This window comes from Coccinella septempunctata, chromosome 2 (genome assembly GCF_907165205.1).
Source record: "Coccinella septempunctata chromosome 2, icCocSept1.1, whole genome shotgun sequence".
Taxonomy (NCBI): Eukaryota; Metazoa; Arthropoda; class Insecta; order Coleoptera; family Coccinellidae; genus Coccinella; species Coccinella septempunctata.
Window position 1 is genome coordinate 26,310,696 of NC_058190.1, and position 21,055 is coordinate 26,331,750.

The 21,055-nt window shown below is 34.8% G+C and overlaps 2 protein-coding genes across 2 annotated transcripts; one reads left to right on the top strand and one right to left on the bottom strand.

Moving 5' to 3' along the window:
* Nucleotides 1-1,315: 1,315 nt before the first annotated feature.
* LOC123306379 (chitinase-like protein 3) lies at nt 1,316-15,087 on the bottom strand. The gene is made up of 9 exons (XM_044888355.1): nt 14,954-15,087; nt 8,330-8,500; nt 8,042-8,274; nt 6,709-6,836; nt 6,367-6,493; nt 6,008-6,193; nt 4,373-4,495; nt 2,441-2,563; nt 1,316-1,905 (listed from the first exon to the last, which is right to left on the bottom strand). Exons 1-9 carry the CDS (start codon nt 15,021-15,023, stop codon nt 1,414-1,416), a joined length of 1,653 nt encoding a protein of 550 aa, XP_044744290.1. The 5' UTR covers nt 15,024-15,087; the 3' UTR covers nt 1,316-1,413.
* LOC123306380 lies at nt 2,874-3,873 on the top strand. The gene is made up of 2 exons (XM_044888356.1): nt 2,874-3,363; nt 3,501-3,873. The coding sequence occupies exons 1-2, from the start codon at nt 3,156-3,158 to the stop codon at nt 3,626-3,628; spliced, it is 336 nt and encodes a 111-aa protein (XP_044744291.1). The 5' UTR covers nt 2,874-3,155; the 3' UTR covers nt 3,629-3,873.
* Nucleotides 15,088-21,055: the final 5,968 nt, after the last annotated feature.

The window sequence follows — 21,055 nt, forward strand, 5'->3', positions numbered from 1 at the left end:
TCGAATCAATTTGATGATGGCTGTATTACATATTTACTGTCTCCTTCTCGTTTTCTGCTCTGGATTTTTGTTTAAGACATCATTTCGAGATGGAAAAAGTATACGGAAATTTTTATATCGATGGAAAAAAAGCCCTTCAGTATTAAAAGCTTACGGCCGGTTTCATAATCAAACCTAAAGTCGCTATAATTTTAAAGCTTTCTTTAACACTACTTGAAATGACACTAAAGGAAGCTTAAAGTGACTTTAAATTTGATTATGAAACTGGACGTTATTCTGTAAACAAATTTGTCATCACTATACTACTCCATATCTATAAGCGATATCGTTTTTAGAAGTTGATTTGAATTTGAAAAAAGCCGCGGTTACCTTAATATAATAATAATAAATCCCGATCGGCTTCCCAACTACTTATTAGGGGATAAAAAATTTGAACATTAACGTCCAGTTTCATAATCAAATTAAACGTCACTTTAAGCTTAAAACTTCCTTTACTGTCATTTTTAGTAGGGTTAAAGGAAGCTTTAAAATTAAAGGGACTTTAGGTTTGATTATGAAACCGGCCGTAAGGCAGCTCAACACGAGGTCGCTTATTAAGCAATCAAGAATTGATGGATGACTAGGGCAGAAAAAAAAAACCTCTTCGATATACCACGTGAGGGAAGAGAAAAAGGAATGTCCCCTATGCGCTGAAAATAATAAAAGTAGCGCCGGTCTAATAGTTGGGGAACCGACGATGCTAAATCGGGATATACTCGAGCGTCGTGGAGACCTTGTGGATTTTGAAGATTAAAAAAAAGTAGAAAAAAGGGCTTTCACTTTCAGCTGTGGGGAAAGCGTCTGCAGGTTTTCAAAGATGTAGCAAAAAAATCGTCAGGTGTACAGGGTGGGCAAAATTCTTTGTCTACTGAAGGGATTTCGAGAACTATAGCAGCTAGAAGAAAACTGATAACACATTCTCGGGCTCTTTTTTCTTGACTAATCTAAAACTGAAAACTGATCCAGCCTATCGTTCACAGATTTTGAGTTTTCAGAAATTGACATTTTCAATGTAGCTGAATAACTTGCTTATTTGAACTCGTATTCGAAATCCGTTGTTACATTCTTCAGGCACTTTTTATGAGGAATTCGAATATAATATGCTCTAAAATTAGAGTTTTGGAGGTTAGTTTAAAAAATTTTTTCCTTTCCCGGTCTTTACACTTTTCTTCAGGCGCTGAATATTGAATCGCAATTTAAATTATAATAATTACAACAAAAACGAAAAAAATCGCAGACTCATTTCAAAATGAAGGATTTCAAATAAAAATCAAACTTCATTACAATCGATTTCGTATATTCCTTCAATAACAAAAAAAATATAAACAATGTTATTAACAACATTCAATCTCGAAACATGATCAAAAAGCATATTCAGGCACCACAATCAACCAAGCTCTTGAAATTACAAGTTTCGAATCTAGAATCGAAAGCAAGGCCCTCTGAGCATTTAAGATCAACTTTTCGAATTCCGTCCAAATCGGCTATACAGTAATAAAATGTGGAACAATCTTTTTGGTCCCTGAATATTCCCTCCTTCCTACAAACAGATTCATCATCTTCTCTTGATTCCGAAGAGCTTGAATCTTTCGACTTTTTGGATTCATCTTCTTTGGAATCTTGTTCCGATTCCGATGAACTCGAACTTTTCGATTCTTTGGATTCATCACTAGATTTTGAATCTTCTTTAGAATCCTTGGATTTTTGTTTTGAATCTTCAGGAGTATCAGATTTTTCTGTCACTTCAGATTCTTTTGATTTATTATCCGATTTTTTCGAATCCTCATCTGGTTGTGGTGCAGGTGGACAACTTTGAGGATTACATGGTGTTGGATCAGGTAAAGGCGTTGTTGTTGAAACATTTTCCTGAAGAAAATATACCTGTTAGAAAGTCTTCACATGGTGAGTATCGATTAAAATTATTTAATCTGGTGAGATTGAATAATTTTATTTGTGTTTTATCTGTTATGTTGGTCTTTGACAACATGGTTTGCTACAGCAATATTTTGTTGTTGTCTTGTTGTCTAGCGTTTAAATGGTTTCATTTGTTCCTGTGACCGAAAATACCACTTTCTATCATTTTGGGAAAAAAATAAGTGTTTACAAATTCAAATTACTAATTTGGATTATGTTTGAGGTTGCCATCTTCCATCTGCTGACGGAATGCCATTTCAATTAGTCCTTACATCTTTTAAATGGTAACAGTAAGTGATATCAATTTGTGAAGTGTGTTTTCTCTGCAACAAAATTGTCACTTTTTGGATAAATTTCTATTGAAAAATTTCGTGCTGCAAAGCGGGTGGATATAGGCTTGTATGAAATAATATCGAATATTCGTCCTAAAAAACAATGTGGAACATTTCACACTGTGAAATTTACTAAAATTTACAAGTATACTCACACTCAGTGCGTTCTTGATGACTGTTAATATTGGGTATTTATCACCACAGACTCCACTGAAGTCGGCTGTTTCTAAGGACCATATCATCGTACCTCCTAAATTGAGAGATTTTGCATATTCCACCTGAAAATTTTATTATTTATCTTACTAATGCCCAAAGATTATAGAGTTAGGAAGATGGGAAACGAAGCGACTACACACTGGTTCAGTTGTGTATTAAAATACTGACTGGTTATTTATTCGAGGGCCCTTTCATTTCATGGAGATATTTGCACGTGGCCGTTTTGTTTATGTTTTGATTTTCGTACCGCTCGTTTACCTCGATCGTTCTAGTCATAAGTTATTTGTGTATTTTATTTAGTGAAATCTTCAAAATCAGAAACTTTGCTCGAAATGTCGTATGGAAAATATTGTATGTTGAAGAACTGTGGAAACTGCTGTTTGGGATTCTCCGAATATAAGATTTTCAAATTAACCAAAGAAAATGGAAACGTAAGTATTGAAACTTGCACCATGTGACTCAGATGTTGATTGTTTTTTATTTTCAGTGCTCTGAAGTGGATAGAATTTTCTGAGCGTCAAAACATTGACTTGAGTAAAAGCTACGCCATGTGCAGTGAACATTTTACTTCAAGTCAATTTGAAGCTTTTCATCCACGTAAGTTGCTGTGTGCAGAAAGCATCCCATGCATAAAAGGGCCACCAAAGGAACCATATGCGATGGAGGGCCAGCAGTTTGAAACTGATACATCGAATACTGATGGTAAGTCTTCCCAGATATCTGCAATGCATTACTGAATGCATTTCTCATTTATCATATATTGAATGCATATCTTTTTCGTATGCAGGAAGCATTCCTTTCATGGAGGGGCCACATGAGATGGAAAGCGAGCAGATTGAAAGTGTTACGACAAATACTGATGGTAAGTCATCCTAGATTTCTGTGACAAAAATAATTGAATGAATTACTCATTTATTTTATATATAAGATAATTTATTCATTATATTGAATTAATTGTTTTGTTATGAAATTATATTACAAGTACTTCCCCTTTATCAGATATTCTTTCGAGTGTACCTGAAAGATGTTCTCACACTCTGCAGAGTACTTCCAAGTCTTTCCCCAGAAGTGATAGAAAGATCCGAAAACTGAAAACAACAATCAACTCCTTGCGATACAAAATATAAGGTATATCGAATATTTGTTCATATAGATTTCTGATGAAAATTGTACAAATTCAACAAATTCTATTGATACAAAAAAATTTATTGCATGGAAATAACAACTTTGATATATAATAGTTCAATATGTACTTTTGTATCCTTTATTCAAATCCGTATTATTAGTATGCAGGTGTTTTCAAAGGTGAGAATTTCGAAAAAATTATTCTCACCAATTGTACCTGCCAAAAAAATCCTCACCTTTAAATATACCCTGTAAAATCTTCAATTCTGTCATATTTTTTTATAAATTTCGAATAAAAATATAGCCCATCTAACAAAGTATTTCATTGATATTAATTGATTGAAAACAATATTTACATGAAAAAAACATCCTGATCACAAAACAAAGCCCTGGTTTTGTTTTGTCGCTCAGGATGTTTTTTTCTGGTCTCGACTAAGTCGATATTCGAATCCAATACAAGGAATAAGATTCGAATTTCGCGCCCTCCAATGATAAGACAGAAAACTGTAATTTAACAGTTTGACAGTACGTTTTCAGCGCCATCTAAAATAATTTCTCAGTGCGTGAAGCACTGAACCAAAATGTATTCGTTTTTAGTACTAGAGATATAGGGGCGTTTCCTATCTTCCTAACTCTATAATCTTGGACTAAGGCCCAGTTGTACAGTTCAGGTTCAGTGTTGAACTTGTCTCGAATTTGAACTGTGCAACCGGCCTTAGCAGTCTCATTACGTTTTCTGAACTTACCTTCAACCTGATAGATTCAGCATTATCATATCCTATCCACTGGTCGCCTTTATAAGCGTATGGGGTTTTGGTATTATCATCCCAATTCACAGTCCAACCTCCTTGTCTTTGTAATTCGCAGATCTGTAATGTAAAACTGGATTAAATGGGAAACGAGACCAACGAGACGACTGAGACGAGACATAACTGAAGTCGCTTCTCGTTTCGCTAGCAAGACATGAAGTCTCGGAGTCTCGTCTCGTTTTTTGGGCTCTAGTCTCTTCTCGAGAATCTCGAAATAGTGTCGTAATCTCGTCGTTCATAACGTTTTGTGAAAGCGGAAGATTTAAATCTTATTATAATTATAACGCATAATCTGGTTAATCTGGAGTACATTTTAATAATTTATTTGCCTTTGGATGTATTATTATTTTCTGGATAAATGAAAGTTCATTTATGGATTGCCGTTTTTATTTAAACCTGTAGAAATAAATGAAGCAGCAATTTCCGTCCATGTCCAGTTTGGAGTTCTTCCATCTCGACACATTTCCTAGCTCTTGAAATCAGATTATTTATTGCTCTTCTTATCATATCGCGATTTTGTTTAACTTCTGCACAGGCTTCTTCTATCCTGTTCCGCAACTGCTCCCGTGAAGTTAGAAGTGTTTGTCATTTTTTCACGCACACTCAGTAGGAACAGACTGAACTGGGGGTTTAAAATGAAGAAGAGTTGAACAGAATTATGAAATTTTTAAATTATCGACCGAAGACAATGAATAATATCACCAAAGGAATAATAACAGGACCTCATTTCGAAAAAATGATATAAAATATGAATTCGTTCGGTTCCTGTTCCCTTGTGACAAGTGTGCCATGCAAAGTGAAAACTGAATTCCTTAGAATGGGTTATGTAGTGTTTCATGGTAATAACTTAATTTCTGTAAGGGATGTGAAAAATATAGATTTTGGAGCTTGAATAAAAATCAGGATATTCTGAGTAGTGCCTTGAAAATATTGATATTCCATACACCGTATGGAAGAGCTTTCTGAAGTGAACAAACCCATAAAGTTTGATCGAAATTGGACATTGCATTCCAGAGTTATGTCTATCGCAAATTTAGGCCAATGTTCATGAATCACCTCGTATCTCCGAAACTAATAGCCTTAGAATACGAAACAAGCAAGTTTTCTGAAAGGCCTGGATGACCCGAGCTATGACCAACGGCTCATGAAACACCCTGTAGATCATCCATCTACTTACAGGTAGAGTAGCAGTGATATTCTCCCAGGCATTTTTAAGAGGACGAATTATGTAAGTCAGATGAAGTAATGTATGGTCTTTTGTGTTGGAGGAATAATTTGAAAAATTGGTCCTGCGAAGCGGGCGGGTACAGCTTGTGAAGTATAATTCACTGCTTATTTAGCCAGACTGCCCATAAATTTCCTGACACTTCTTCTTTCCTTTCCGACTGGTAAAACAGAAAATGTGGCATAGCCCAAAATTTTCCGTGTTTTTTCGTATTCATTCACAACCTCGAAGAAATGAATACTAAATTGAACTTGAAGTTAATAGCCATTTATAAGAGAAATTGATATTTTCAGATGACACTCAAGGTTCTATTGATGAAAAAATATTTATACTTGAATTACACAAACCTCCAAGTACCCCAGCATTCCTGTTTCTTGAGTGTAAGGCCCTGGTTTTCCTCCAACGCTTGCTGGAGCGCCAACGCCATTCAAACTTGGATTGGAAAGGGTGAAAGTTCTACCGTACAATGGAAGACCCATTGAGATTTTCTGAGGATCCGCACCTCTTGCAATCCATCCACGAATCGAAGCATCCTGTGAGTGAAAAACAAATCGATGATGAAGTTTTCCTAATTTTTGGTCTTATTCTCCTCAGTTGCTACCACAAATTAATCACAAACAGATGAAATTTACACATACTGTTATTTTCATTCAGCGGTAATTCTGAACAATTATAATAGTGATAGTGCTAAATCATTAATACTTACAACAGTGAGTGCTTTAGCACTCGGACTAATGTCTACACTGGAAGGATACAAAGGAGCATTAGCACCTGTTACACCATCATATGCTCCATGTAGGTCATAAGCCATAACGTTAATAGAGTCCAGATATCTGAAAAATTTCATTTTGAATTCGACAAATAGTATGAAATAAAATAGGAATCATATAAGTAATACGTATAAAACCCATTAACAAGTATGGTCAGAGAGATATCCTTTTCTTCAAGAATGTAATTTTGTTGAAAAAAAAATAGAAAAAGAAGAGTCAGTATTGAAATATTTTCCCCCTTCTTCCTCTTATCACCAAAAAACTAATAAACTACTCACTTCGATAACGCAGGAACATCATATGAAATATCTACTGATGAAGAGGCTGCTGCTACAGCTGCTGTTAAAATGAAACCTCGTTTGTCAAAAGCTTCTCTAAATTCCTTCAGTAAGATGGCGAAATTTTGCTGAAAACATACATTTTCAAATCAAAAATTATATACGGACATAATTGCAAATAACATCATAGCATTGTGTAGAAAAATAAAAACGTTCAACAGTATTAATGGTCTAGTAAACATAGATAACCTACTAGTAAAATTTTATAGGTTGATTGATATTCCCTGTCAACATGTGATTTCAAGCTCGCACCAATAACGTTATTTTCTATAGGAATGAGCTTTTGAAGCAGTTTCTTACAAAATCTTCAAGACTGATATTATAATGATTTGAATCATGTTTTCTGCAGGTAATTGTGTAAATACCCCCTAAGAATTTTTTGTAAGCCTATATTTTTATGATATTTTGTATATGTAAAATAAAAAAACTTTTTAATTTTTTTTTTTTAATTACCCACCACCCATACCCCTAAGCCCCCTAGCTGGAAAGTGCCTTGATTGACGCACTTGAAGAATGTTGGAAATATATTTTTCTCAATTTGACATATAATATGTCAAATGTCAAAACTTGACGTTTTGAAACGTTTCACATTTCGCAATAAGTTACGCAAAGTAACATATTTCGCAACTGATGATGAAACGATACGTGGTTTCATAAATTTATAGTAACTGAGTGAAAAATTGGATATTTTCTGTCACTAGACGATTTTAAAGGAATCTCCGCGGGAAGCCTTTGAAGACTTTTTGTACTTTTAATTTGAATTCATAGCAACATTCTATTCAGAATTAATAAAAAATAAATTGTGCGAAACACGTTAGGAAACACTATTTTTCGTATTTCGGGTTCTTTTGCGCAACTCGCTTCGTCGTTGCGCAGACGCTCATTATGAAAAATAATGCTTTTCCAAACTGGTTGCACAAATGAATATTTCCAAGGGGAGTTATAGAGAATGAAAGAAGTTTGATAGACATAACCCCCTGAAAAACATTAACCGTAGACACGTGTTTCGGGCTTTTGGCCCTCATCAGTACTTCTTTTATATGTTTCAAACTTTTTCCTCATTATCCTACGTTTTATGTTATAGAGAGTGCAACATTTTCAGTTGAGTTAACCTGTATATAAACTTAGTGCGATTTAAAGACACTTTTCCATGGATATGAATAAATATTCATATTTCTCCGTAATTTATTAAAGAGAGCAGTAATATTCCACTGAAATAAAAAAAAACTGAAGGAAACCAAAGAATGATTTGCTATGATCTATAATATCTTACTTTATCAGCAGCAGATCCTCCTCTTTGAGCTGGATATTCCCAGTCAATATCGAAGCCATCGAAACCATAGGTTTCTAAGATATTTATTGCACTATCGATCAAAGTAGCCCTCTTCAAAGGATCGCTTGCAACTGCAGAGTATTTCACTGAACCCTCATTCCATCCTCCAACAGCTATAAGAGTCTTCAAGTTTGTATTCTGCTTTTTCAAGGAGTTGAACCGTTCCAGGTTTCCTTGAAAATTATTAAAATGAATTTAATTCGGATTTTAAATATGCTAGAGGCATACTTAGGTCTAATTCAAGCCATGGGTCCAGTATTTTCAATCTGCCATCGTTCTCGATTCCAAGGAATGTATAGATGACATGGGTACATAGATTGGCGTCTATGTTTTCAGCTGTATATTTACCATTTCCATTCCTATAGTTGGCCCAGCTTCCATAGTAACAAATTACTCTATCTGAGAAACATCAGAGATTATAATCTTTCAGAAACATATTGAATTCAATGTAGTTACCTTATAACAGTTTTCAAAAAAAGAATCTCGCCACGATTTTAATATTGTTAAGAGAGAGGGTAGTTGACGTTAGGTGGCAGAACAAAAATTAATGAAAAAATTTGAAAAACAGAATACAAAGCTTTTTGGTAACTCACATCCCAATTAATGAGCCAAAAATATTTTGAAGTCAGGCGGACGGTTTTAAGTGATTTTAGTTTCGGTAAAACTGATGAAAATAATACTGATAGTTGTACGCATTGATCAAGTAGTAACTAATACCATCCAGCATCATTGTGTCAACATTGTCACACTTAGTCATATAATAACAATTGACTGAATATTTACGTCTTAAAATTTCGAAGCACAAATAGTTTCAAGGTCATTCAGCCCGCTGTGAATTCATTGTTCTTGAATATTTTGGTATCCATTTTTAGGAAAATTACTCACCTCACCATATTCAGGATTCAGCTCTAGGTATGTTTGAAATATTGTACTTCTAATAAAGGTGAGTGGAAATGTGCAGATGTTACTGCGATTCTAACTGGCAATAGAAAAATCAAAGCGTATATAGGTGCGAGGGGGAGAAAATGTACAGTTTATAAGTACACTGAAACATCAAAACCTCATTACTAGCCTAGAAAAATAGACACTGTAGAACAAATATATTGTTTTCACGTTTGTCCCTTATGTTGGTGGCTGATCAGGGCCGGATTAACCCCAGGGCAAAAAGGGCAATTGCCCAGGGCGAATTCAGTATTGGGGGCGAATTCATTGTTAGTAACAGTCACTAAATACGGAAATCACTGAAATCGAGAAAACCGATTCCAAATAATACACTGCGCAAAAAAATTAACACACATTCTGAAAATCTCAATATTAATGAAAGTTAACTCTACATTGACTCTTAATAACTTATTTTTTATGTTCTCTCGGGAAGGTTTTGAACGAAACAAAACACATTAAATGGAAGAAAAATTCAGGATTTCACCGAATCTTATGTGAAAGAAGAGAAATGAACAATTTTCAAAATACTGAAATGCTGATAAGTGTTTTAATACTTGGTATTTCCACCCCTTGCGTTAATTACAGCTCGGCAACGACGGTTCATACTCAAAATGAGTGATCTTAAAATGTTCTGATCTAATCCTTCCCAGATTTCTCCGAGTTGGATTGCTAAGTCATTAAGAATAGCTGGATGATTTTCTGAACTTCTCAGCCTTCTATTGAGGTTGTCCCAAACCTGCTCAATCGGATTGAGATCTGGACTTGCTGGCCATTCCATTCGAGAGACTTCAACCTCTTCAAGGTACTCCTGAACGATACGCGCACGATGGGGTCTGGCATTATAGTCCATAAAAATGAAATTTTCACCAATGTATGGGGCAAATGGCTCTACATGCTCTTCAAGAATGTTCCTTATATACTTATCAGCATTCATTGCTCCATTATCAATGACCACTAGATCTGTGCGAGCAGTCAAAGATATTCCACCCCATACCATAATCGATCCTCCCCCGAAACCAGTAGTATTCAGGAAATTGCACTGAGCATATCTTTCATGTGGACGTCTGTATACAAGGGAACGTCGATCACAATGGTAGAGGCAGAATCTAGACTCATCTGTGAAGAGAATTCTTTCCCAATCGGCCTCTTCCCAATGGATATGCTCTCTCGCAAAATCCAAACGCGCCCTTCGATGGGCTGGGGTAAGAACTGGGCCTCTTGCCGCGACACGAGGCCTTAAATCATATTCTCTGGGGCGATTTCTTATTGTCTGAGTGCTAATTTGAATTTCTAACTGTACTGTCGATTCACGTCATAATATATTTCATTGGTGGGTGTTCATTGTGCAAAGATAAAAGTGATTGCTTAGATCAAGTGGAGCAAGCACAAAGGCACAAAGCTCAATCAACGCTTTCCTGGTAACAGGAATTATTTTGCGATACATATTTTGAAAATATGTTGTCTTTCATAACCACCAATTTTTGTCTGAAAAAGATGAAAAACGTTCTGTGTTTTTTTAATTGAATATTCTTGAATTTTTCATCATGTTCAGGCGCGTACTCTACTGAAAAACGGTTCGTTCAACGTCAATGAAAATCCCATAAAATTTTATAACTTCCGTCGTCGGTTTTGTCTGGACGTATTGAGCCCCTGCGTCGTTCGGAGCGATCCGATAGTTGTCAGTTTTAAACGCAGGCTCAAAGGAAATAACACTTGGTCTGTGGACGTACAACTGACGAACAAGTTGAAATATTTTCAATAAAAAACATTTTGAATTTGATACTTGGGAGGAAATTGGAAGAGCTGCAGACATTTTGAAAATATGCATTTTCATTCCGTAATCTCAAATGTTCGAAAAGTAGACCAAAAATTTAATTTTTCCGATATTATAGCGAATAAAAAATAAGGTGAAAACACAAAAAAACGGCTGCATGAAAAAAATTTAAATTTTGCAGGATTTTTTTGCGTATATTGAACTGTCTAATGCATTCTTAACATCGGTTTACTCTTAATTTTTGACTCAGCGATACCTAGTTCATATTAAAAAGGTGAATTGAAAACACCTAAGTTGTTTTCAATTCACCTTTTTTTCCAACTACCTGTATCATATTATATGTTCTTCATAATTTTTGCTGGCTTTTACTTTTCGATGAAAAAACTTCATTATGAAAATATCTCTAGAGGTTTCTTTTTTATTAAATCATCATTATTGTAATATGGGGGGGGGGCGAAAAAATATCTTGTGCCCCGGGCGTCAAGTGGTCTTAATCCGGCCCTGTGGCTGATCACTTAGTTCAGCTCATGCAACTGCCTCAGGATGTGATAAATGAAAACTATGATGAATATAGAGCAGACTAATCAAACTTCAAACTACAAAAAGTCCTACCAACGAAGAAAGAACGGGATTTTTCGAACGATAAAGAAAATTAAGAGACGACAAAATAAAGTCTTGAACTTTTTTGACCAATTTTGAATTTGAAAAATTAACGGATGTGGAAGCTGTTAGCAACAGAAAGTAGGAGGGGGAGAGGCGCCAACTACGGGAGAGACATTTACAAGGTGTATTTTAACAAGAAGGGCTCGAGCAAAATAGATGACATGTAATAAGCAAGAATTAAAATTCAAAGTTTTCATCTGAACAGATCTGTAATTTGAACCTTCTACAATCACGTTTTTATGTAGAATTTACTGGCGTTTTGAAAAAAAATTTTTCCCTTTAAATTTTGAATTATGAAACAAAGTGTTTTCTTCTTGAATACAAACTATCACTGAATTTTGAATATGTCAACTTGGAATTGGAATAAAATCGGACATTTCGAAAGTTGTTCTTTGGCTCCTGGTCTTCCAATAGAATTGATATTCGTTGGCGTTCGAGCTTTCGTCTACAAGTGGGAAAATGTGCGTAGTCACTGGCGAGCAGCAACAGCACCGTCCATAAAAATCCCATAAAATTTTACGTGGTTCCTAGTTCGTCACAGGCTTCGAAAGGCGCTCACTCACTGGTGAGCAGCAACAGCAACGGCCATAAAAATCCCATAAAATTTAACGACGTTGCATGATGCACCAGTAAGTAAGTGCGACGACCGACAATTCTCGGATCTCGAAATCTGCGACGAACGAGGAAGGTCGTAAAATTTGAAGAGATATTTATGGCCGACTGCTGTTGCTGCTCGCCAGTGAGTACGCGCTTGAAGCGATCCGAGACTTATCGGTCTTTGCCACGCTCAAAAAAAGGAAAGGAAAGAACAATTTTGATTCGCAACGAAAAACGGGCCATACTCTCTGGTGCAACATTCAACGTCGTGAAATTTTATGGAATTTTTACGGCCGTTGCTGTTGCTGCTCGCCAGTGAGTACGCGCATTTAGGTTTTAGCAAAGATTATAGAGTTAGGTTTGGTACCTCTATACCCTATACTCTATAATCTTTAGGTTTTAGGTGATTTTATGCAGCAATCATAGATTGACAGCTCAGTGACGAATTCGTCAGTTGAGATTGTTATTGGGTGAAATCCGCCTGTTGGTTCTGGATTTTTTTTTCAATATTTGGAAAGTTTCTATCCCATGGAATCTAAGATCAGTAACTCGTTGGAGAGTACTGATACGAGGATTTATGCAAAATTTCGTGCATAATAATAATATCAGGTAGATGAGCGGAAAGTCTAGCTAAGGATGATTTGAAATGGCTCGAAAACTAAGAAATCCTAGCACAGAATTTTATTGTTTATTGTACTCAAACATCAAGTATTCTCAAATAAAAACAAAAAATGGCAACTTCTGCTGTGAATAAAGACAAAGTTGAACATTTTCAAAAACCTTGTCAGTATGCCTTATTATACTACAGTAGGATAATATTAGACATTTACATCCATAAATAATCAGAACTAGCTGACCTGGCAAACCTAGTTTTGCCATTTAAATTATTTCTAGGGTAGGTAATAATAACTAACTCATCGTGATTGCTCGATTGGTCGTAAGAAAAAGGAATGCCTTTTTTTCTGTTCTGTACAATTTTTTTTGGGAATATTTTGTTAAATAAACCTTGCCCCAACAATAATAAACACAACAAAAAAAGAATTGTCCAATTGGGTGCGATCGTTTGAACAATAAAGCATTTTGAAGTAAACCATAGATCCTCTTTTATTAATATAGAAGATTTGCTTACTAGATGTGGTCACTGAGATCAAAATTCAATTGTTAGGCAAAAGTTAAATTTAACTCTCAAAAACAAATATCAAATTTGCGTATGCAGCAGTTTTCAGGACACTGAAAATCAACTGCATCATCCGCTGACTATCTAACGCACTGCTCAGGATATCACATTCCGCATTTTAGTTGGGGAGCCGTCAATGCTAAATCGGGATTTACTCGAGTGTCGTGGGGACCTAGTGGATTTTGAAGATTAGATGGTAGAAAGAAAAAAAGGTTCTATGATGTATGCACTTCCAGCGATGGGGAAAGCGTCTGCAGGGTTTCAAAGATAAAAAAAAACGTCAGTACTCGAGCGTGTCAGATTAAGATACTGTATGTGCGTCTCATAATAAATTTATGTTGATCTGTTCACGTGGTGGTGCTGGCCGTTCGGAAGAGTTGAAAATGGTAAATAAAAATTTTTGTCGAGCGTGTCAGATTTTAAGAGGATAGGTCAATTGGACCAAAAGGAAGCTACTTTTCAAGAAACTGACAATTCGGACGTGACGCAATGTCTCAGCGGTCCTTTGAAAATGCAAAAAAAACGTCACTTGTAGGTACTCGAGCGTGTCAGATTTTTATACAGATGGTTAATCTCGATGTAACAGACTTGTTGACCTATTAATCTGACACTAATCAAGAGGGTTTTCTTAACCTGACAGTTTGAAGATAATAAAAAGGAATATTTTTAAATATCTTTCTTCCTGTACCTCTAATCGTTTCTGTATTCAGTATGAAAGTTGTAGATAATAAAATTCTGAACACCTTTTCTATGAAGCAATTTTACGTACTCTTAATAATCGTTTTCGAGTTAGAGGGGGATAAGGGCGAGTTCAGCCACACATGCGAAAGGACAAGGTCAACATAGAAACCCAGTCTAATGTACATTCATCGCCATATATTTCAAAAACGTTCAAACGTAGCAAAAATTGCTTCGGACAAAATTTGTAGAAAATGTTATGCTCTACAACTTCCATGATGAATGTGAAAACAATTTGAAGCCCAGGAGATGAGATAATTGAAAAAAACTGATTTTTGTGACCTTTATGGCCAATTTTTATTGTTTCGAGTTGCTGAAGCTGAAGCACTCGAAAATGTACACGTGACTTTTTTTGTTGCAACTTCGGCGCCCTTCCACACATTATCGTCAAGCTTAAATTGAAAGATTAAGAGAATATGTAGGTAAATACTTATCAACATATAATCGACCACATATCTATATCTTAATCTGATACGCTCATTTTTTTCACTATTCTGACAGGCCTATATATAAATACCCTATATACAAATCTAATTTTTGGTAGAGGTAGTCTGCAGGGTCCAATTTGTGACCACTCTGGTTATGAATTTGAACAAACGAGCAAAAGCTCATGATTCCACTTTAGTGCTTTTCGGATTTTTATCTCAATTTGTATTCAAAATGACTTTGATTGGCATATTCTATAAAAACGAGTATGGAGATTCACGATTCACCCTGTATGATACTTGCTCTTATTTCAAGAAACATATTATTTCCCCAATTCAACTTCGATTATCTGAATCTTTGTTGCATATGTGAGGCTTCGCTTGACGCAAAAAAAAGATAAGTCAAGTAAAAAGAATCGGAACAAATAGTTTGTTCTAGATAATAGTGATTTTATTCATTTTTTTTCGCGGAGTTTCTCTGCTATAAAATTTCCCTTACGAAATATTGATTCAAAAACTTTCAACTCCATACTTACCAGTTTTGGGCTCTACCAAATAAAGAAAACTACACAATAACCCCAAAAATAAGAATGATCTCATCAACATGTTGAAACCAGTCTAAAATATCTACTGGAGAAAATTCGGAGCACAATATCAATTTATATTAGGTAAAAAAATACTTTATCCCTTCAAATTTACTTTGGCTTGAAGATGTCATAATACAAATCCTACTATTTATTGTTTCCTCAAAAGTACATTGTTTGAAGCATCCTCTAATATAAATAAAGAATGGTATTGTTTATAGTTGAGTTAGAAATTTATATGAACAATTTTATATGGGAATGATCATCGCCAACGTCATCTTGACATTGTTCAAACATTTGTGGGTGGAGTTCATCGGGGCTCATGTGAAGCGGAATTTTCGGTCAGTTGACATATCTGCGCGTCAGAAGGATGGAATTTGCTGATTCATGGAGAAAAGTTTGATATTCCGCTCGTTGAAATAATCATCTTAGACAATATATTGTCTGCGAATACACGACAGATGCTAATAACAACGGCAGTATGTGGTGGTGAATTCGCCCCAGGGTAATTAACTGGAATGTTGAATGTTCCGGTACAAAAACTTTATGGAATACAAAAAAGAGAAACTCACTGCCGTGATCTCAGAAGCATGATTTGCTCTTGAACGAATTAATGGCCAGAAGGCTTTTACCCATTCATATATTGAACTCGTCAAATGTTACTTAGCTCCCTAAAAAAGTGTTTGACTTACTATAGCCTGTCAGTGTCATCAATCCAGCACATGACAGCTGAATGCTTATTTTATTATTGTTGCTGTAAAAGAGGCTATGCAAGGTATTTCATTGGAAAAAGGAAATACTTAACAGGCGTATACGTGGCCTCGAGGTGGTTCTGGAGATACCACATTTATTGGCTCTTGCTGTCTTCGTAGCCGAGATACAGGATGTTTTATGAATTTTGCTCGTTTCTTCCTCAGGACATATCAGACGAACCACCTGGTATATTCTTTATATTTGGCAAGCGTGTTTCTTATTAAAAGCTCAAATGTGTCATGCAATAACCGTGAGAAAAATCTGGAATTAACAAAAAATTAATTGAATGAATTAATCCTCGAAACAACACCCTGTAAATCGAAATTTCGAAAATCTGTTTCTTCTTCTTCTTCCTTTTGCTAGGACAATGTCCTGTTTTCTCCAACTTTTCATTCGATGTCCTGTGACGATGAAGTCCAGGAGTCAGCCCATCTCAATATTTTAAATGACCACAAAAAACTAAACTGAGGCGTGTGCTTTAAATTTTCGCGCAGACAGTTTTACTTCACAAATTATTAACGTAAAAGTGAAGGTTTTCAGAATTTGGAATCCTGAAAGTGGTTTGACTTATTCCAATGACGAATTATCAAAACAATATTGAATCCATAATTATTTTAACATTACTTAGTAGTTACTTTTCACCTTGGTTTCAATTTTTATAGCTGCAGATCATTTCAGTTTTTATTTTTAACTTACTTTCTCGTCATTTCCAGAAAAAATTAAGACGCTGTTTTTACATAATGAATTTTTAAATAAGGCAAAGCAAATAGCTTTGCTGTGTTCTTGGTCGGCTTAACCCATAATAACCTAGTGTTACACATATGTAACGCAAATTTCACTGGCAAATCTATTTTATTTCTCAGTAACTGTAGCTATTAGCGTTACATATATGTAACACCATTTTTCTCAAACAAAAACCATACAATTTTCAAACAGAAATTGAGTTGTTTTTGTCTTGTACACTCTATAAAGAATTTTTATTCAATTAGAATAGTGATCATAACTCAGGTTATTAAGGGTTAATCTTGTGCCCCACTGAAAAGCACCATTGCTCAATTATTCTAAGGCCCTTTTGCCAAATGGAAAGAAAACAAATATACTCTATTAACTTTTATAGAAGCACTCGGTTGGCCTAGGAAATTTGACACATTCCACATAGTATAATAAGAAAATGTGAGATTATGACGCTTATTAAAACATTTTTGGGTTTCAAATTAACGCTAAGTTGTCTGTTCTACATAAATGTCTCAGTAACTACGTATTTGTCGCAATGTAAATTTACATCAGAAAGTGAATGAAATCGAAAATCTGTGATGAACATAATTAACGTTTTTACAAACTGATTGAAAGAATTCCTGATCTAGTTATTTGCATAGAATATACAAGAGATCAGTTCTTACAAATTTCTTTTTTGCTATGAAAGGAAATTAAATTATTGACACATAATATGCAGTTGCTTGAGAAGAGTTGTTGAACTCAAAAAATCGACTATTTTCTATTTTTAAGGCAAGTGCTTTTCGTCCGAATACTCTTTCCGTCCACAAACTCTTTGGTATGGCTTTTCGTCACTAAGATACCAATGCTATATAGAGGGGCGATTGAATCAATTTTAGGAATACAGAATTTAATGAAAACATATAATATGCACAAAAACTGTCTATATTGTTTCGCCTGTTTATTTTTCCGCCTGTTTATTTTTCCGTCGTAATTTTTTTTCGGTAACTATTCTGGATATATCAGATCAAATAAAGAAATTTTTTGTTGTTCTTTTCTTCGAAGTGGTTGCATATTGATGAGGATAAATGTTAATAAATTTAGAGTTCAAAGTAGCCGAGTTCAACCTTGCGCTTTCTTTCTTATTCTTGTAGGTATATTATATTTAGCACAATTCATCAAGGTTGCAAATAGCTTTGCCGGCTCTGCGTTGTTGAATAAGGAGACAATTCAAAAAGATTTTTTTGGTTTACCCAGACCTCAAGACACAAACCGTTTGTTCCAATGAAGGGAAAGTTTTCAATTGTGAATCTCACAGTATCTATTCTGTACAACCACTGTAGGCTCTAGAGCGGTTGGCATCCATAAAGCATTCAAAGTGTCAAACTCGATATACCTGCACCGAGACAAGTCAATTTCATTCAGAGGAGGTATCTTTTATTTACAAATTCGTGGTGACGGGATCATTCCCATAAACAAGGTAATAAAGCTTTGCCAAGGGTTAGTTCTGGCTGGGAGTGTAAATGCGTAGATATATTTTCTCAACTCGTCAACACGTTTTTTAAAAAAAATCAGGAAGAACTTTTACAAGCGGATTATTCAAAGTCTTTACAATGAATCTTATCTACTAACTCTGTCTTATTCTAACACCTTACATCCTTAAATAGATTAATTATGCCTGATCAGCAGTTGACGGTCAGTGCTTCTTCATTTACGGGATGTGCCGGATCGGCTTACATATTATCACAATTTTACGAAATTTCATTATGAAAATTTTATACATCACAAGAACAATTATGAGTAAACACATCATTAGGAAAATAAAATAAAGGGTTGAAATGTGGTTTGGATGCAAATTCCATTCGTATAATTTTAAGTCTGAAAAATGCGTGACATTCAAGTTAAATCTTTAATCTGTGAAATATTCAAGTTATCAAGTTGAAATTCATGGTAAAAATGGTCAGTTTTGGAGGATTGAAAAGTTTTAAAACCATTAGAAATTATACAATCACTTTCTATTAGGAGAATTTTCTTTGGTTCGTGTTCATATGTTAAATGGCCTGAACAGTTTTCTTTCAAAAAATCATTGAAGAGGGATAAATATTGTCCATTTGGTAGGACTTGTAAGTCTTTAAAAATTGGAGTATGTTTCCTCGTACAATTTTCACGTTTTTCACGCACAAATGCACTCATACACGAAGGTGGTTTCACTAGTTTATCTTGTGAACAAAGCATCCATTTTTCCACTTTCTGGCATTCTTCATACAGGGACCATATGATTTCTTCTTGTTGTAGGAGCAAATACTTAGGTTGATCTATCAGTTGGGTATTTAGGAAGGGAACAAATTTCAACGCAAAATAATTATAAGGGATGGAATTTACCAAAGGTACTTTTATAACAAATATAATCTGAGATTCCTCTACTTTCACTGACGTGAAACATACTGAGTAAATATGTTTCAAGTAGACTAGATGTTTTAATAAATCATTATTTTGAATATAATTTCTGAAGTAATTGAGAGGTAAAATAGACTCGTGCAGCAAATGAAGTCTAGCAAAACTGACGGCTGTATTTATTTCTGAAAGCATTTTAGATATGTATTTTAATTTGTTCAAATTGTAGAAGTACGATTTTATCAAGAACCTGTTGTATTTTCAGAAATTTATCTACTTGATTTATCATGATATTGGTTTGATTGTGAAAACTATCAGATATTGAATTAATTATTGTTATAATTCTATTTTGATTTATTTTGATGGTACCTACATTATCTTGCAATGTTCGAAAATATTCTTGATAAAGAGTTTCATCTTCATCATCTAAAGTGCCAAAAAGAAACTTGGAAATTTTTCCTCCTATATTAACAAGGCCTCTTTTATTCCTTGATGGGATTAATTCATGCAAGATATGCTTATTTGCAAAAAGCTGATTTAATGTCAACTCATATAAGTATTGCGTCGCAGTATCCCTTGTTTCGTTTTTATTAATTATGTCACTCAAAATTTCTTCATGTTCGTTCAGAATTGAATCAATTTGGGAAAGGTTATAATGATACATATGAGTATATGATAATTTTCTACAATATATGTTTTGGGACCACTGAAGGTGATTATATTATTCCTTATTTCTTTTGTTTTCATGGAAAATGTGGTTGTGGGAGAAATTAAGATTATCCCTAGATGAAGGTAGACCATCCTGAAACAGACGATAATTACTTCTTTCTTTGTTTGCTGTTACCTTTATGGTAAATGTGCCCTTTATTGGCTTCTTTAATAAGATTATATATATATATATATTCATTTCAACCCTTTTTTACCCATTGGGTGTAGGGTAACTATACTTAACTTTAATAAGAATATTGTCCTCAGCTCTATTTTCGTTTACTTTCCGCCTTCTATTATCATTTTTCTTGTTGTTATTTGCTAGAATTTTAGAAATTTCTTCAAGATTTTGATTACGAAAACGTATGCTCAATGTGTGAAGACGGTTGTCTCTTGTGCTCCCTGGAAAATTGTGAATTTGGGCGGTTAAAATTTGTTTAGAAGGTTTTCTACTTGATCTCTAGAAGAAGGGTCTGTGAGTTAACATTCTATATTATATAATTTGAGGATTCAATAAGAACGAAAACGATTTTTTAAGTTTGTTTATAAACGTTCTACCTAATTCCATAAATATTCGCCATTCGATATTATCTTATCAACACATGCAGCGTAGATTAAATCTGGCGAATTTATCAAACGTGAATTATCTTATTCCTTGTAGAATCTGCATAAGTATGATTAACGTGATATGGTTGAATCTCTGAGTTTCGATATCATACGAGGGTGACCGAAAAAGATGTAACTTATATAAAATTTCCTCTGTTTTTCCCTGCTATTATTCTCGGCCTTCTGTTCGTTACTAAAATCTCTCTGAAAGGCCACAGTAGAGTGATATTGAAATTCCTGTGTCTGATAATCCCTCATTTGCGTAATTTTTTTTTTCGGTCACTGATTTCGCTGTTTTTTTTATTGTATTGAAATGTTCACACAACCATCTAACTCATCGAGGCACCTTCGTAGTTCTTCAGTGGGCAAGACTACGGAAGTTAGTCAACTTGACATCATTCTGTCAAAATTGTCTATTTTAGACTCTATCGCTCTAGATGTCACATCCATTAAGCTTGCGCAGACAGATCTTAGCAAACAAATAACTACTTGTGTACAATCTATAGAGTCGCATGCGATATTATTAAACAAACAATCAGAAATTTTGGAATCACATGATAAGGATATTCAAGCCCTGAAGTGCTCAGATGAGCATCTTGTGAATAGGGTCAACAACCTAGAATCCAAGCTCGAGTCTCTGGATGTTGGAGATGTTGTATCTGCCATAAAGAGATTAGACACTGAGGTCAAAAATCTGAAACATACACCTTCAGCAGTTATTTCGTCCCATAACGCAACACAGTCGACCTTAACGATCAGTTCGAACGAGGTTTTGGAGCGCATGAGAAGAGCGAACAATATTTTTATTCGCAGTTTACCGGAAGATCAGAGCGGGGGTTCTGATCGAGACGTGATCTTGGACATTGTTGGAAAAATTGA

Coding starts and splice junctions, on each gene's coding strand:
- LOC123306380 (XM_044888356.1), top strand. CDS start 3,156: ATGCGATGGAGGGCCAGCAGTTTGAAACTGATACATCGAATACTGATG. Junction 3,364..3,500: donor TGTTACGACAAATACTGATG/GTAAGTCATCCT, acceptor CCCCTTTATCAG/ATATTCTTTCGAGTGTACCT.
- LOC123306379 (XM_044888355.1), bottom strand. CDS start 15,023: ATGTTGATGAGATCATTCTTATTTTTGGGGTTATTGTGTAGTTTTCTT. Junction 8,275..8,329: donor ATGGCTTGAATTAGACCTAA/GTATGCCTCTAG, acceptor ATAATTTTCAAG/GAAACCTGGAACGGTTCAAC. Junction 1,906..2,440: donor TCATCAAGAACGCACTGAGT/GTGAGTATACTT, acceptor TATTTTCTTCAG/GAAAATGTTTCAACAACAAC.